This window comes from Ovis aries, chromosome 13 (genome assembly GCF_016772045.2).
Source record: "Ovis aries strain OAR_USU_Benz2616 breed Rambouillet chromosome 13, ARS-UI_Ramb_v3.0, whole genome shotgun sequence".
NCBI classification, from domain to species: domain Eukaryota; kingdom Metazoa; phylum Chordata; class Mammalia; order Artiodactyla; family Bovidae; genus Ovis; species Ovis aries.
In genome coordinates this window covers 22,123,581-22,141,553 of record NC_056066.1, presented here as the reverse complement: position 1 = coordinate 22,141,553, position 17,973 = coordinate 22,123,581, and the positions used below count along the sequence as shown (strand labels likewise).

General features: G+C 45.8%; 1 protein-coding gene across 4 annotated transcripts; it reads left to right on the top strand.

Moving 5' to 3' along the window:
* Positions 1-2,060: 2,060 nt before the first annotated feature.
* On the top strand, positions 2,061-16,731 carry SKIDA1 (SKI/DACH domain containing 1). 4 transcript variants are annotated; one of them, XM_042230505.2, is made up of 5 exons: positions 2,061-2,512; positions 4,205-4,379; positions 6,636-6,728; positions 8,508-9,335; positions 10,225-16,731. In XM_042230505.2, exon 5 carries the CDS (start codon positions 10,338-10,340, stop codon positions 13,095-13,097), a length of 2,760 nt encoding a protein of 919 aa, XP_042086439.1. In that variant the 5' UTR covers positions 2,061-2,512; positions 4,205-4,379; positions 6,636-6,728; positions 8,508-9,335; positions 10,225-10,337; the 3' UTR covers positions 13,098-16,731. The 4 variants fall into 4 exon arrangements, with proteins under 4 accessions (XP_042086439.1, XP_060253306.1, XP_060253305.1 ...); XM_060397323.1 differs by having other exon boundaries at positions 8,508-10,115; positions 10,228-16,731; XM_060397322.1 differs by having other exon boundaries at positions 2,061-2,116; positions 8,508-16,731.
* Positions 16,732-17,973: the final 1,242 nt, after the last annotated feature.

Sequence of the window (17,973 nt, the reverse complement as noted above, 5' to 3'; positions counted from 1 at the left end):
CATTTTTTAAAACTGTGACGCTTGCCAGAAATATTTTTTCCACATGCCTCACAAAGGAAAACAGGCAGAGTTTCGTAGGTGTCTCTCAGTTCTTTCTAAAACGTGTTATAAAAGCAAATGACACGTTTTTCCTTTATGAATTTCAGTGTTATTTTGAAAATGCACTTCACGTTAAGAATCCAAGCCTGTTTTTGTTAGGGGTAGCTCAACCCAGCCTTTTAAAACTAAACTCCTTATATACAACAAAGAACTGAATAGTAACAGCGAAACGTGCTTTTCCGAACTCCTTTGAACCCCGACATTCATTTTTGAATCCATACATTTAAAGAGATTTAAAATAGGATATCATAGGCTCTAACTCTCTGGATCCAGAAAAAAAATTTTTTTGCCCACTTTTGTCTCTATCTAGCCATCACTTTACAAATATATCTATGCTGCTTTCCCTCTTTTCGTGTGGAGTCTCAGGCTTGCCCAGCTTCCTCCAATTTAGCGGCACGTTGTAAAGCCTCCTTCCTACGCGGTCTGGAGTTGGGAACCCCTGGCCAGCCGACACTGATCATAAAACTTGCCGACCCGACCCGGCCCGAGCCTTTTGCAGTTCGGGGAGCTGGGGGTGGGGGCAGAGTCCGATCTCGGGACCCCTCCCCCGGGAAGGACGCGCTTGGCGAACTGCTGCGCTGCGGCCGAACAATGGGGGCGGCCGGGCGACCGGAGCCCGACTCCAGCTTCATCGGCGGCGCCGGTCGCGCGCCCGGCCCCCGCCCACCTCGGCCCTCCCCGCCCGCGGTTTCGCGCTCGCACTGCCGGCGCAGCCTTCCTCCCAAGCGCCGCGGCCCGGGCCGGCTCGCCGCTCTCCCCGCCGCCGCCGCGCGCCTGCTTCCCGGCCCTGGGCTGGCCCTCCTTCTTCCGACTGCGACACCGAGGCGCTGCCTTCGGCGACTCCAGTTTTCGCTGCGGCCGCCTTCCCGCTATTTCCTGGATATATTTTCTCAATTTCGCCTTTATTTTCAGAAGTGGTTGAGATGGCTCACTTCCACCTTAATTTTAATTTGCTGTTTCCTTCTGGAAAAGATCCCCCCAGGAAATCCAAAAATCTAGAAGGAACTACAGCAAATCCCATAAAACCTTTAACTCGAAATACATTTCTCTTAAAAAAAAATTTTTAATGCATTTATGTCGTCTACCCAGGCAAAAGAATTCGCCCCTTTTTATTTCCTCCTTTAAATATTGTTATTTTATACTCTCCATCAAGTACATTTTGACGAGAGGGCAGAGAATGTGTCCGGCGGCATGCAGCAAACCAGAGGTTTTATCTTACGCCTCCCGGGACGGTAAAAAAGTGGAACGTGGACGAGGGAGCTTCTTGGGAAGAAGCAACACAATTCGTTGGAGAAGAAGCCAGACCGGGCAGGGGGGAGCGCAGCGGGGGCGTCGAGGGCTCCGGGCAGGGGAGCTGGTCTGAGGAAGAGAGAGGTTTTAAATAGCCGGAGCCGGGAGGGCGGCGGGCCCGCGCATGACAGGACTTTATGAGACAGGATGGAGCAGCGGATGAGATTACTTTGCTTTCTCATCCCCTAAGAAAAAAAAAACTAAAGTTGGAGGGAGGCGGAGAGAACAGCCATCCTTATTTCCTCCCCACGTTTCCGCGGAAGGACCGGGGCTGCGGCGGCCTGGGAGAGAGCGCAGGACGAGTCGGACCAATAGCAGTCAACAGGTCCAGGCCGCGGCAGGGCAGCGGGGCCGGGCCGCCGCGCCCCCTCCTTTCGGGTCCCCTCCCCCGCCTTCTTCTTTCCTCCCCTCCCCTCTCCTCCCCCGCAGGCCCGGCCCGGCAGGGGAGGCCGGTTCTCCACTCCCCGCCCCACCCGGCCCGACTGCGGTCGCCTCGGCCCGGGCTCTCGGGGTGGGGGTGGGGCGGGGGTTCCCTGCCGGAGAATCCTCCCCCGGGGCTGGCGGCGGGGCGGGGCGGGGGGGCGTAGGGGAAGGGGAGGGGATGGAATCGGGGAATGGAGGATTAAGAAGGACTCGAGCTCGGCACGAGCGCGACCGGCGCGAGGGATCCTGGGTAAAAAGTGGCCGCGCGGCACCGGGAGAGCGCGGAGAGGAGCCAGGGTCAGAGGTCAGGGCCCTGGAGCCCCGCTTGCAGAGCCCCCCACGTGAACGCAGCGAGCAGGAGGAACCTTTTTGTTTTCGACCGCGCCAGCATGCTCCCCTATTGACCGAGCTGCTTTTCCCGGGCCGCTGGAGAGAGGAGCTCCATCCCGGATCTCCTAACCCCACCCCACCCCCTCCTTCCACCACCAACACACTACCCAACTCTACCCTTCCTCTCAACTCACTTCCCAGCCCCCCGTACCGGCCTTGCAATAACGCAGTAAATTTGCTTTAACAACAAGTGGGGGTGGTTGCATTTACTCCTCCCTCTCCTCTCTCCTCCCCCTCCTCTTGCTGCGGCTCTTGACACTACTACAAACCAGGACTATAAACATAAACATGTGTCACTGTAACTGGGCAGGTAATATACGGATTTGGGGGTGGCGTGGAGGGGGGCTTCGTCGCCGCTGGGGGGGGGGGCAGTAAAAAAATGTGTGTTTCACGTGCTCGCCGGCTTTGGGGGCTCCCCCCACACACCGATCCGTTTATATAATGCCGATGGCACTCGGTCACTTACTCATTCAGCCACACAGACCCACAAAGGCCGACTTGCCAATAACCATTGTACCCCAAAGCAAATACATTTATATACGACTCTCCTTTCCCAACCACTGCTGCCATTTCTTCTATCAGCAAACAGTAGCGTCAATACTTGAATCCCCTTTCCTTTGAACAAAATTATTTTCCACATAGAAATAGAGAACATTTATCGACCTGAACAGTACGCCGCTCTTTCCCCATAGACAGTAACCTTCACATTTTGTGCGCAGAAATCCTTTCAAAAAGCAAGTAAGGCTATTTAAATGACTGAGTTTGAAATCTGTAATGTAAAGCTTCTTTCTTGGGCTTTCCCTTCTTGCATTTAGCAACTTCTAAAGTTGCTGGGGCTGGAGCTCTGGAGATAGCTACAGCAAGTCTTTATTATTATTATTTAGTCTATATTTACACTGCCGCTCAACTTTTCTCTCTCTCTTAGCTCAGCAAGCCTGGCAACAACTGCTTACGGTAGAGTAAAGCGAATCCCCTCGCAAGCTTTTTGGCTTGAAACAGAGGGAGATTCAGAAAATGTTCAGATGGAGAAGTGGTTCCCTTTGTTCTTTCATTGTTTCTCTAGGAACTGGTTGATACAAGGACAAACACTTACCTTCTCTTCTTTTTGCTCCCCAAACCAGACGTTCCCATCAGCCTGAAAATACACAATCCACCTTGAAAGTAACTACGAATGTCGGGAGAGTTTGTATTCCATTCTTTTTCTCTCTCTGCCCTCTTTTAGCGTAGGATTAAGTTGCCGAGCACGTTGCTGCAAGCTGTAGCCCCCCGCCTTAGTGAATCGGTCACGTTTAGGACCCTCTAAGTCCATCCTAATTCTGCCAGTAGAATTGAGGGTATTGGAAGCTCTAAACTTTCAAAAGAAAAGGGGTCCGCAAGCATCCAGGGAATTTAGGTATCCTCTGAAAATGTTTACCACTGTATTTTTGTACCACATCACCAAAAGAATATGCCAAGAAATACTAGATATTTGAGGAAAATGTATGTGTGTGTGTTTTTTGTTGTTGTTATTTAAGTTTCTACTTAGCAATGCGCTGCTTAGACAGAGGGAGTAAAAAGGCAGGTTCGTAAGGACATTTAACGGAAGGAGTGGGTTTTCCATAATGTTTGTTATGCCATGTGTTTTTTTCAAAACACTACTGGAACTGAGAAAGGAAGCAAGCAGAGATTTGTATTATAGTGTTTTGGAATGGCTTAAAAAGAGGCACTTTGCTTGAAATGAATTTGTGTAAAAACTGGCCTTTAAAGCAAAAAGTGAGCTTTTCAAAGTTGAAAGACAATTTTCACCCTATGATTCCAATATTTAACAAGTGACTTTCCTGGCTAGCATGTGATACGTGTTAGTGTTTAGTGTCCAGCCTGGTGGGCATTACTCCCCAAACCTTGTTTAAAATCTGATTATAATGTGATTTGTTGAAGTCATGAATACGAAATGATCCTTGTGTATCCATAAATGCGAACTTGGAGTTTTTTGATCTCCCGCTTTTTTGTGTGCACCCAGTAGCTGTAGCAGTGGAAGACAGTGATTGGCTCCAGTGCTCCTAGAAGAATCTGGGCTGAAGCCAGGGGAACAGAACCAGAGGATTCCCTTTCCAGAGACCATCAGGCTTCACATGCGGATCTTTCCCTTCTCCCCTCTAGGGTGCTCAGAATTTCAGTGTGGCTTAAGCAGCCCATAGGTAGGCCTCAACACTGAATGTCATCACTTCAGTTCCTACATGTTTGGCTCTCTCTGATGGGAAATAGGAAATAAACAAATATCGGGGTATCCCAAATAAACTGTGGATCTTGAGGTTTGTGGGTTATTGAATACACCAACACAGAACTCTATACTTTCTCAGATTTTTTTCCCTACATTCACGATCAATTGTAAGAGGCCCTGGTGTCTCGTAGGAAAATATTGCAACAAAACAAGATAATTGGGGGAAAGGCAGTTGCAGTAGGAAAAGTGGTTTTTCTTTGATAGCATTTAATTGGAATTAAAAGATTCTTGAGCTGTAAACATTCTTTATTTATTCAGCACACATAAGCAGGCATTGTTTTATCACTATCATAATTATGGTGTCCTTTAAACTGGCTGATAGCAGAAAAGATAAGGGAATGTGCCTGTACGTTCAGATCAGGTCTTGCTCCTTTCTTTTTTTCCCTCCCAGCCTTCCTCCGCTCTCTCTTTACTCTCTCCCACCCCATTCCTTCCGTGATCACTAGGGTCCCCCACAGCCCTTGAGATGAGGAGAGCAGGAAGATTATGGCCTAACCATTTCTTACATCATGAAAGTGATTTGTACCATACTCTAATTTGACGCAATCTATAACCTTCTTGTCTCCCACATTTATAACTGCTTTTTGGCTTGCAATATGTGTTATCTGAAGAGTTGCCCATGGCTCACCTGTATAAAATCTTGTCCACCAGGGTTTGTTGCTCTACCTTTGTCTAATTTAGAAAGCACACTCTTAGGGCTTTTTCAGAACAAAGCCTCACAAAACCCCCTCTACCTCCAAGGATTTGCAAATTTATAAAGGCTGCATTGAATTCAAGATGGGTCAGGGGGCAAAAAAAGGGTAGAAGGTCACCGCATTTTGATTATGGGTCAGTAGACAACATGGCATATACTCTGTGTCCCAAACTTCTGTTAAAAACAGGATTTTCAGATGCCTAAGAACAGAAGGATGGGCCCTTTTGGAGACCTGCCCTGATTTGTTTGAATGAGACAAAAAAGAAAAAAATTAAAGAAAATGTACTAAGTTATAATTTAAGTTGATCCTCAAGTTAGCCATTTCCTCCTCCTGCATTCTCATTTTCCCCTCCCCAAAAGCAGAGAACATGTAAAAGACATAAATTTAGGTAAGGAACTGTTGACTCTCACACAGGATTTTATTGTCCTATATCCTCAATTAATTCAGCCATATGAGTCATTATTATTATTTTAGACTTTGTTATGTTTTATTATAGTTACTTTTGGCTAACAGTACAAGGGATTTCTTTTATTCTTCTAACCAGTGTACTTACATTGTGGAGGCCTTTGTGATGTTCCCTAGTCTTTTCTGTCTGAGTTCACTTTGAACAAAATGTGCCAGCAATCACTAAAACAAATGTATATGGTGAAGAGTTAGGTGATGGTGGTGGGGTGGGGGTGGGGGAGTTGTTCCTCATTTAAATTATGTATGTATGAGTGAAGGCTGGGAAGGGAAAGGATTATTTTAATGCTCTTCAATACTTTAATTATATGACATTGTAGTGTAGAAATGCAAAAGTACTCTTAGGTTTTCCTTCAGGTTTTCAAAAGAACTTTCCCCATTAGTAAACTACATCTGCAAATTGCTATTGCATTTCCCAGCTAACCATTTAAAAGACTGTAAATGCCGTGTACATTACTTCGCTGCATAGGAAAGAGGTCAGACTGAATTGCAATGGTATTTAAATATAAAATACAGTGAAAATAAATCAAAATAGAACCTTTGAAGATAAATTTAGCACATTCACACAGGATAAGTAAAGACAAATATGTTCATATCTTCATAGCCCATCACTTTGAAAACTGAAAGTGCTGATTTTTTACAACAAATGCAGAAGTAAGTGAACATTAATATATTTCTATCTGTATTTGCCACAGAGGATTTTCCTCTAGCAAACAGCTTTGTTTTCAAAGCTAAAATACTTTTTTTTATGATAGTGTGTAGATTATGCATTCCTCCCTGAGTAAATAATCGCATTTAATGAACAAACTCAGTGCATATCTTATATATGCCTAAATTCTAAGTTAAGTAATTCCCTGGACCCTTGGAGATGAATATCCACATAAATGTTAATTTGGGCATATCCACCCCACATATGTATATGTGCTTCAGAAACACAGAATTTGATATATCTTTTTTGAGAAAAAAAGAATTTGAATACCATCCATCATCTGAATGGGGTTCATCTTTGATTGTAGAGGCGGCTGACATGGTCAACATATTTATCAAAGAAACCCCCTGGCTTTTGAAGAATAGTACTTTATACATCTGGATCTGCACATCCAGGCAAAGTAAGTAAATTATTGCATAACTTTAAGCATAATTGATAACAGACACCTTTAATTTTTCATCCCCATTCTTTTGGCCAGCTTTCACATTAATAATCTAAGCCATAAATGTTGGTAGCTATTGATCGAAATCCCCTGTGTGCATGCAAATCCATCTTAAAGTCCCCTGCCTTTCATGTGTGAGCGCTCAGGGGCCTCAGCTAGATCTTTTTATCGGGATCGACCCCCAATGTGCCTGGAGAAGACCCCGGATATGCAACGTGTGCTGATGGCCACAAGAAAGCTGTCTGTCACATTCTCTGTGTGTGTGTGTGTGTGTGTGCATGTGCACGCGAGAATGTGCACGCTCACGCCTTAACACACACACACACACACACACTGATGGGGAAGTTAAAGGAACAAAAGAATGTATTAGACAAGAAGAAAGGTGTGTAATAGTATTAAAAATGTATAAATGTGAAGGTATCTGAGTGCACATACAAACATACTCACATAAATTGTATATATAGACCCAGTTCCCAAATCCCTTGGCCTTTATTTTTCTTCATTTGTCCCAACAGATTGTAACTTTAGTTTAAAACATAGTATTCTGCTAGTTTTAAAAACCGCTCATATTGCCAGTATTTCAAAGGTGAAAGAGGAGGAAGGAGAGGAAAAGGTGATTTTGAAATGGTTACTAAATCACATAGCCTTGTGCAGGAGGAATAGGACTGTGAGAGAGAGAGAGAGAGAGAGAGAGAGAGAGAGAGAGAGAGAGTGTGTGTGTGTGTGTGTGTGTGTGAAAATCTCAATAGGAATCGAGAACAACTAGTACTACCTGACCAAATTTTAAAAAAAAAAAAAGGGGGGGGGACGCTCCAGCCAACCTTTTGTAATGTGTTCTCAAAGGTTTTTTCTGAGTTTACTATTTCTTGGCTGTTTGACTCTCTGGTGGAAATCTTAAAGCTGGGGGAGGGGAATTGAATGGGGTGGGGTGAGAGGAAGAGGGCTGGCAGTATATAAGTGCATCAGGAGAAATTTTAAAACGACATTATTGTCGCTGGCAATAGAAAGACACTGCTCATTCTACTTTCAAAAACAAACACCAGCATCTGCTTTTCCTGGAAACTTTGCTTTCTGCTTAAACCTCTTGCATTTTGCCTCCTGCGAAAGTGAAAGAAATACGCGGTGTGATACATCCAGATGCAAAGGAAAGCCAACTCCGTGGATGGTATTAGCTGTGACGAGGCATTGTTCATTGCTGCCTCTCGGTTACGTTTAAAGCCTGAAATATCACGAGATCCATTCAATGATCCTTCTCTCATTCAAGGGACAAAAATGTAATTTGCTGTAGCTCTGATTTCTTGGATGGAAATGCTAGCCTTAGATTTCAAAGGCAAGAACTAGACATCGCGGTTTGTACACACATTGATTAAGTTGAAGAGCAGCGATTACATCTGTGCTGAGTGCAACAGTAGTCCAGGGCTGACTTTTCAAATCCCAACCTCTGAGTTAGACTCTCCTAAATAGACTTCCTTAATTTCCGGATGCACTTCTTGAAATTCCCAATTCTCTTCAAAATTCCTGGGAAATTACAAGAAAGATGAGGGTGGGGGTGGGGAACTATGGCCGAGATTTCATGCAAACTACCTTTTTGTGTGTCTGACTCTTCGGTTTTTAATCTCTCTCTCTCTCTCTTTCCCTCTCTGAGTCATACCTGCTTGTGCTAGTCAGACCAGAGCAGGGGAAGCTGGAACTTTTGAATGTGAAGGAAGAAATTACTGTACAATTTTTTTCTTGCAGGCTTAGAAATATCCGTTTATTCTTTTAACCACACGGATGTGTCTATTTTTGGAAGAACAAGGAAACATATAAATGCCTGGGCCGCATTCATGCTGTAGTTCCAAACACCGAACTGTTAAGAAGATTTTGCCGAATTTTGCAAAGCAGCCAACAAACTGCCTTGGGATCGTGGTGATGCGACTGGGAAGACCTTTGCTCTCATTTGGCAATATTTTGGATATCCTTGAAAATGACACCAAAATATGCTTTGACTAAGAAGAGGTTAAACAATATTGATATTCATCCAAAGTGATTAAAAAAAAAAAAAAAGCAGATGCTTGGCTTTCACGGAAAAAAATGGGAGTTGTGGAAGATTCATTTAAACTACCAACCAAAAGCATCACAGACCACTGAAATAGTCTGCATCATACATCAGCACTTTCTTTTCATCGTTATTACGTAAAACCTCTGGAAGCACCTTGGGCGGTTTACCTTTTCTTTCCCTTGCTACAGAAGCAATCCGCTCCATGGAATTCTGACCTGTTGTGAACAGGACCCCGGCTAAGGCTGTGCTGGGGACTCTAGGACCATCCTGCCTCCAATCCAGCCAGCTTAATTGTGAAAAGTGTACACATTTCTGGCTTATCTATGCTTTGTTATGGGTCTGACGTGAAACTACCTCCTCCCCACTCCACCCCCCCAGCAGAGAATCAAAATTCAGTTGAATTGTTACAGTGTTTCGGAGCTGGAGCCTTGAACTGCCTCATTGGTCAAATAACTTTGTTTCTGGTTGTAAAAAGGCATTTTGGGGGGTGGGGGAAACAAGGAAAATCGAGAGAAATTCAAAACGTAAGTCTGTACTGGGATGGTTCACCGCGCGGATTTAACTTTGGAGCTCCCAGCCGGGCTCCTTCCCCACTCCCATAAGGGAAATACCAGGCTGTTCTGCACGTTTCGCTTAAGCTCCATTTTCCAAAGGAAAAGGGGGGTGGGATATATCTATTTAGGCTTGATAATGTTTTAAAAATGCTTTTCTTTGAAATGATAATAGCTATAGCGGTAAAATGCAAATAAAGCAAAAAATAGGCAATATTCCTTTAAAGGCGAATATACAAGGCTTTTTTTTTTTTTTTAAGCGTACACACACTGCTTCTGATGAAGTCTGTGAGTCAGGCTGTTTCTGAGCTCCGATAGTTTAATGGAAAGATTTATATACCGACTGTATTATTTACTTTGGGAGGGGAGGTGGCAGTATAAGGGTATGCTAATTAGTGGGAGATTTTGGGGGGAAGGGGTGGAATATCAATTTTTATTGCATCACCTGTCAGGAGTGTCCAATCAGCGCTGGCTTTAGGGGAATTAATTGATGAAGGTGTCTCCGGACGAGCTCACTTCACTCTGTCATTTTATTTGTAGCTAAAGCAGCGGCGGGAATAGCAGCTGCATGTCTTTTCTCTTTCTCCTTCACATTCCATTATCATAGTGCTCCAATGGAGAAGGAAGGAATAGAGGGGCCCAGGTACTGATCTGCAGCGAGGACTTAGACCAACACACTGGCAAAGCAGAAATCGGATGGTTTTTCCCCTCTTTTTTAAAAAAACGAAAACCAAAAAAAAAGGCAAGAATCAAGTCAGTGTAATTTCATAGGTTTTTTTTTGTTTTTTTCTTTTCCCCAATAATTTCGCCTAGAGTTTGGCACTCCCTTCGCCGGGAATAACAGTCTTTGTTATTTTATTAGCAGGATGCCTTGAGACACACGCAGCATCTGGTGGAGGATTAACATACATACATGTGTATGTATGCGTCACGTATATATTTACTGCAAATGGTGGGGATCGTTTAGTGCCCGACATGGGAGACCTGAAGTCAGGTTTTGAAGAGGTGGATGGCGTGAGGCTCGGCTACCTCATCATTAAAGGAAAGCAAATGTTTGCCCTCTCCCAAGTCTTCACGGATCTGCTGAAAAACATCCCGAGGACGACCGTGCACAAGCGCATGGATCATCTGAAAGTGAAAAAGCACCACTGCGATCTGGAGGAGTTGCGAAAACTCAAAGCAATCAACAGCATCGCCTTCCACGCCGCCAAATGCACGCTCATCTCCCGGGAAGACGTGGAAGCGCTCTACACCTCCTGCAAAACTGAGCGCGTCCTCAAGACCAAGCGCAGGAGGGTCGGCCGGGCCCTGGCCACAAAGGCGCCGCCGCCAGGGCGCGCCGCCGCCGCCGCCGCCGGCCCCCGCCCGGCTTTCTGGAAGGACAAGCACCAACTTTGGCGGGGCCTGAGCGGAGCCGCGCGGCCCCTGCCAATCAGCGCGCAGTCCCCGCGCCCGGGCGCCGCCGCCGCCGCCGCCGCGCGCCCAGCCGCCCATCTACCTCAGATTTTTAGCAAATACCCGGGCTCGCACTACCCGGAACTCGTGCGCTCGCCTTGCAAACCCCCTCTAAACTATGAAACTGCCCCGCTCCAAGGAAACTACGTCGCTTTCCACTCGGACCCTGCTTATTTTCGGAGCCTGCTGTGCAGCAAGCACCCGGCCGCCGCCGCCGCTGCCGCCGCCGCCGCCGCCGCCGCCGCCGCCGCTGCTGCCTACTACCAGGCGTCGGCGGCCGGGCCCCAGCCCAAGGCTGCAGCGGCGACGGCGGGCTCCGGAGGCCCGGTGAGCCTGACCTACCGGTGCAAGCGCAAGCGCGGGGGCGCCAAGGACTGCCTGCTCGCGCCGCACGCCGGCGCCCGCCGTCTGCTGCTGTTGCCCAGGTCCTACAAAGCCAAGGCGGCGGCGGCGGCGGCGGCGGCAGCGGCGGCGGCGGCGGCGGCGGCCGCCGGGGCTACTTGCCTGGAGAGGTTTCATCTGGTGAACGGCTTCTGCCCGCCTCCCCACCACCACCACCACCACCACCACCACCACCATCACCACCATCACCGGGCCCAGCTGCCGCAGCCGAATCACCATCCCCCTCATCACCACCGGCCGCAGCCCCATCTGGGCAGCTTTCCCGAGAGTTGCAGCAGCGACTCCGAGTCCAGCTCCTACTCGGACCATGCCGCCAACGACTCGGATTTTGGCTCCAGTGTGTCCAGCTCCAGCAACTCTGTGTCCTCGGAGGAAGAGGAGGAGGAGGGAGAGGAGGAGGAAGAGGAGGAGGAAGAGGAGGAGGGGGGCAGTGGGGCCTCGGATTCCAGTGAAGTCAGCTCGGAGGAGGAGGAGGAGGACTCGTCCACGGAGTCGGACTCTAGCTCCGGCTCCAGCCAAGTGTCAGTGCAGAGCATCCGTTTCAGGCGCACCAGCTTCTGCAAGCCTCCCAGCGTACAGGCGCAGGCCAACTTCTTGTACCATCTGGCCTCCGCCGCTGCTGCAACCAAACCCGCTGCTTTCGAGGATGCCGGCAGACTTCCCGATCTCAAGAGTAGTGTCAAAGCGGAATCGCCCGAGGAGTGGAATCTGCAGAGCTGGGTCCCCAAAGCGTCTCCGGTGTACTGCCCGGCCAGCCTGGGGAGTTGTTTCACAGAGATAAGGAACGATAGGGTATCTGAGATTACATTCCCACAATCTGAAATTTCCAGTATTGTAAAGAGAACTGACCTGACAATTAACTGCCTGACGGAGGGGGCCTCTTCACCTAGCCCAAAGACAAACAATGCATTTCCACAACAAAGAATACTCCGAGAGGCTAGGAAATGCCTGCAAGCAACTCCTACTACACATTGTGCAGATAACAACACAATAGCTGCTAGGTTCTTAAATAATGATTCTTCGGGAGCAGCAACAAATTCAGAAAAAGATTCCAAAATCCCTCATTGTACTGAATTTGCTACGGATTTGCCCTCTGCTTCGCCAACTTATCCCGAGGTGGATACAGCAGCAGTAGCAGCAACAACTAAAGCTGAGAATGCCTGTACTGATACCGGCGACAGGACATTGCCGTTTCTGCACAATATTAAAATCAAAGTAGAAGACAGTAGTGCTAATGAAGAATATGAACCTGACCTTATTACAAATAAGCTAAAGTGCGAGTGCAATGATACGAAGGGTGAGTTTTACAGTGTGACTGAAAGTAAAGAGGAGGACGCCTTGTTAACTACAGCCAAGGAAGGTTTTGCATGCCCTGGAAAAGAAACTCCTTCCTTAAATCCACTGGCTCAGAGTCAGGGCCTTTCATGCACTTTAGGTTCTCCAAAACCTGAGGATGGGGAATATAAATTTGGTGCCAGGGTGAGGAAAAATTACCGGACACTAGTACTGGGAAAGCGACCTGTACTTCAGACACCTCCAGTCAAACCAAATCTGAAATCAGCTAGAAGTCCTCGTCCTACAGGTAAAACTGAGACACATGAAGGAACACTGGATGATTTTACAGTTATAAACAGACGCAAAAAGGTAGCCAGCAATGTAGCATCAGCAGTGAAAAGGCCATTTAATTTCATGGCAAATTTTCCTTGTCCACCATCACTCATTATTGGGAAGGATGGGGATTTGTGGCCGGCGTATTCCTTAAACACCACTAAGGATTCCCAACCTCCTCACAAGGCCCATCCTATATGGAAATGGCAGCTGGGCGGTTCTGCAATACCTCTTCCACCTAGTCACAAATTCAGGAAATTTAATTCATAAAAGCGTTTTTGGAAGATATTTTCTTGAACCATACCTTCCTTTTGTTGTAAACTGCACAGGATGGTTTGTACAAGTCCATTAATGTGTTACACCTCTTTTGGAGTCCTGGTTTATCGCATTTTGAAGACAGAAATCGGATTACTTTTTTTTTCCATTGCGGGTTTCTTTTTTTTTTTTTTTTTTTGGACTAGGGTGGGGGAGGGGTGGGAGAAGGGTTGGTTTACATTCCACAGACTATACTTCAGGCTAAAGACTCAAGTAAACTCAGTTATTACGGTAGAGCTGGAACACTTTACTGTTTCAATGCTAATAATGCACCCGGTACCTCAATTCAACTGCTACAAATAAATGTCAAAAGGTTGAATAATAAATATTACAATGAGCCATTAAGTTTATGCACTAGATTTCAGACCTAAAAGTGTAACTGTTAATTCAGTGAAAGTTTGTTAGGCTGGTTACATGGTTACACAGTGAGGTAGCAAGAAGTTTCTTGTGGGGTATCTTTTTCTTTTTCTCCCCTCATTTCCTCTCCAAGAGTAGTTGCACTTATTTTATTGTTTTTTGATTGGAAATATTGGGGAGTCCTGAATGAATGCTGGTAACAGCTGCTTCACATATATCAAGTAAAGTAAATATAATATTGTCTTTTTTCTTTTTCTTTTTTTGTAAAGGGTTTAATTTTACTTTTACGCCACTCCTTGCAATTGGAAAAGTCCTTTTTGCATCCTCACCCAGAATTTGAAATTAGGTGACTCTTACTATTGTCCTGCTTACCTTGAGGTCTGAACATGACTCCTCAAAGTTGCAAAACAATTAAAATATTTCTCATAATAGCAGGATATTTTATGGTCTGACTCTTTATAGTGACAGAGCAGTAAAAAAGCAACTAAGAAAAGGAAAATGGGTCAGAATTGTTCGAATACCCCAAATGAAAAATAACAGTTATTTCAGGGCTTTTTGGTACCAGAACTCAGGCACTTGGATTTTATTACTTTTACTTTCTCTGCATCTCTCTAAACTTCTGTTTTCAGACCATCCTGTGTATAGAGCAGGAGAGTTTCTACTGCAAGTGACAATCAGAGGTGACTATCTATATTTGCACTTAAAATCAAAGTAGTTCAACATGCAAATCGTTAGGGTCTAGCCCTTGGTAAGGGCCATGCTGGTGTACTATGTTGTGATGATGGAAGCAGTAAATCAAAATTATGGAAATTTGCACTGTTGAAAAGCATGCTTTAGCTTTATTTTCAATTAAAAACACTGTTTAAAATTCCTGGTTCCATACATTTCTACTTATTCCAGATTGAAGAACAGTTAACAGGAATGAATGGTTTTGTTGACATTTTCACTTGTAATGTTTTTGCCTGAAAGAAATGCATTTATTGGGTGTAGTGTTTTGTTGTAATACCATGTGACGAGGCCAGTCAGGTTCTGTGCAGACCACTGGTGGGTTTCTTCCTAAATAACAACAAAACGTCACAAACTTATTACAAATCAAGTGCAAAAAGTTTCAGGTTGAAGAAAGTGAAGCAGAGATCACTTGCTATTTTGATGAAAGTTAAATCTAATAATTTTGGGTCCACCTCCCCTAGTCTGACAAATTATAGATCTCAGATCTTTGCCATCTTAAACCTAAGAAGTTGCATCTATAGATCATAAATCACAGAATGAAACAAAACATCAATGAAATGTTTACTGTGTGAATTTAAGTCACTATTTCTCATGGAAATTCAGTCTTTTTCCACCACCACCCCCCCTCCTCCCTTAACCTTTTAATTCCTACTCCCTTTGAAATTTTCCTTTTGTCTATAAATGTTTCAGATAGATCTGGATGGTCTCAGCCCTAATTGCTGTATATGCTCTGTGGTTTTACTCTTTATTGTAAAGGACAGAGGCTGAGAGTACCTGCATCCAAATACATTTGGATGGAGTAAACAGATGCTTTGAACTGCCTCCCTTCCTTTCCTTCCTGAATGTTGCCAGATGTAGGTTCACTGGATCTTTTTTTTATTGGGATGATAGATATGGTCAAAGTAAAAATTGGGGGATGTTATCCTTGAAATCATATTTGTGTGTAATTTCAAAGACCAGTACAAGTTACAGCTAAAGCCCCAGAAAGCTGAGCCATTGGCTTCTCAGTCAGTTCTTGCCTCTTTAGAAGGCAATACAGAATTTGGATGCAGTCAGTTGTCCTGCAAAATCAATCTGTAAAAAGTGTGACACACACACACACTGGAAGTCTGTAATTTCTACTCTTTAATTACTGCTAAGTCAAGAAAGTTTCAAGTATGACTACTACATTTAGACTAGTACTTTTCTTATTGGCTGTGGAATCATTGTGCCTAAATTATAAATTGAAAGTATATTTGAAGCCTATAGATCTTGGGTGTGGGAGGACTGTTAGTTGGAATAAGCACAATAAGCACAATTTAAAACAAATATACCCTGTGGAATCTCTGACATAAAATATCGGCCTCCAGCTTTGACACTTGGTCTCCAACCCTCAGAGAATCAATAGTTTCAGTTTATAGGAACTGGAGAATGAGCAGCAGGGAGGCCGAGGCATTCCAGAGTGATACCATCAAAAAGGAAGAAATGAAATAGTCCACACAAATTTCTCCCCACAGTACCACCACAAGCCAGCCAATCACAGCAAAACCTCAGTTGGGGCTTCTGTTAGGAAAGTGTACCAAATAGTATTCAGTAACTTGTAAATGCAAAGTATTTCTTCCATTTTGAGGAGCCTCTTAGCTGTTTTCCTATTCTGCTGTATTCCTAGTACAGTTTATTTCATTTTGGTTGGTTTATGATTGATGACAAGATCTAGATTTTCTAAGATGCTATAAATGTCCTATTTGTTCAAAAACTTAAGACTGATGGAGAGAAAAACAAAAGTTATCTCCATTGATAGACTGCATTTTTTACATTTAAATGTTTTCAGGTGAGAGGTTTTTTGTTTGTTTGTTTGTTTAAAACACTATATGGTTCCAGGGTCACTGATTCCTGTGTCTAAGACTCAACACTTACAGGCATAAGAAAAAAAATGAAGGAAAGGGCTCTTTTTCTGACTTTTTTGTGGAAACAAGTTATTTTTGGTCTCCTGTAAAAGTAGTTTCCTGATAAGACTGTGAAATGAAGATTTAATTATTTTTTTAAGAGATGTGTGTACTCTTGTCTTCCACCGTCAGGTTATCTGCCTTTTTAGCAAATGCAGTTTGCTCTTTCTCAACAATTTAGTTTTTAAAGTGGGTATTCTTTTGTACTGGCTTACTTGATTACAGTGAAGTAATCTCAATAATGGTTGTTTATTTTAAAAATCAACAACAAGGAGCCACCACTAAACAGCAATAACATAAACTAGATGGGCTGGTGTGTGGATTTTTATCTTATCCATGTCTGGGTGACTTTCAATGGTCTAGAAACTCCTCAAAGTTTCAGGCACAAGAATTGAAAGTTTCTGCTGATATGTGAATGCTAGTTTTGTGTGCATGCAGGAAGAGATGTAGACTAATTCCTCAAAAGCATTTTTTGTTTCTTTCAAAGAAAACAAAAATCCTCTATGGTAAAACAAAAACAAAACACAACTATTAAAAATAATAATAATAAAGCATTAGCATCTACAAAAGACAGAAAACGTGGTGAGTTTTGCTTCACCTTGAAAATACTTCCTGCTGGAAAAAAAGAAAAAGAAATGTGAAAAAGGGAGCTCCTAGAGCCACACTGGCTTGGGGGGCGGGGGATATAAAGGCTCCCCCATCAACTAAACTCAGGAAACCTCAGGAAAACGGAAAGGAGGAACAGGGCGTCCACCTTAGGGAGTCCTCCGGTTCACCCTGGCCTTCCACACCATTTTCCCCTTCCCTGGAAGGAAGCGCTATTTTTAATGCTAGCTCGGTTTTGGTTTGCTCCCTAGGCCAGAGGGTATTTTGCAAACTAGCCTGGGGGGTGGGGACGTAGGGCAGATCTAGGAGGTGGAGGGGGAAGGGCTGCATTTTACCTGTTTGGCAGGCCCTCTTTTGCTGGGGGGTGGGGTCCCAGCTATCATTCTTTGCCCATGCCCTAAGCCCCGCTCCTCTCTCGCTCCTTTTCAAACTGTGGCGGCCTCACAAGCTCCTACTTTAAAAGGCCTGAGATGTTTTGCATGAAGCCCTCACAATAGGGGTTGAGGGAATTGACAGTTTCAAAAACAAGGCGTTCAGTCCTTTCCAGCTGCCGGGCCCGCTCTCTCGCACCAACTCCTCGTCCCTCTCTGCTGGTGGCGTCCCCGGGAGCGGGCCGCCTCCCCCACACCGCCAGCCCGCGTTCCGGCCGCCCCACCCCGCCCCCAGGCTGTGTTTGTAAACAGGGGTCAGTGTCTAGGGGCTGCTGGCGCGGGGTTGGGGACTGGCAGGCTGGGGGGTGGGAGGGAAGGCCAGGGACAACCGAGCGGGCCAAGGGCCGGCCCGGGGGCCGAGGGGGCCGAGAGGTCCCTTTCTCCCCCGCCTGCTACAGCCACCGCGCTGACCCAGGGCAGCTCCCGGCTCTGTGGCCTGGGCCACCGCCGCCACCAGAAGGATGTGCAAATGCCGCCATTTTGCACGGTGGCAAACAAATTTCTTTGTGACTTTTTCCTCCCGCCCAGATCTTGCTCTCCTCCGAATGAACCAACCGGCTCCCCGAGCGGAAGGGCCCGCACCCCTCTGCGCGCGACCCCCAGCGCGTTTCTTGCGGCCTCGCGGTCAGGCGACGTCGTGGCCGGGCCCACCCGGGGCAGGGCTGGGAAGCCGGGGCGCGCAGCCGGCCTGGCCCCCTCCCCGGGGTCGGCTCTCGGGGGCTGAACCGCCTCTGGGCGCTCCTTTTGTGTGGCCTGGAGTTATCTGCCACCCCCGCGCACGCA

Excerpts from the sequence above, each read along its gene's own strand:
- SKIDA1 (XM_060397322.1), top strand. The coding sequence starts at position 10,338 with ATGGGAGACCTGAAGTCAGGTTTTGAAGAGGTGGATGGCGTGAGGCTC.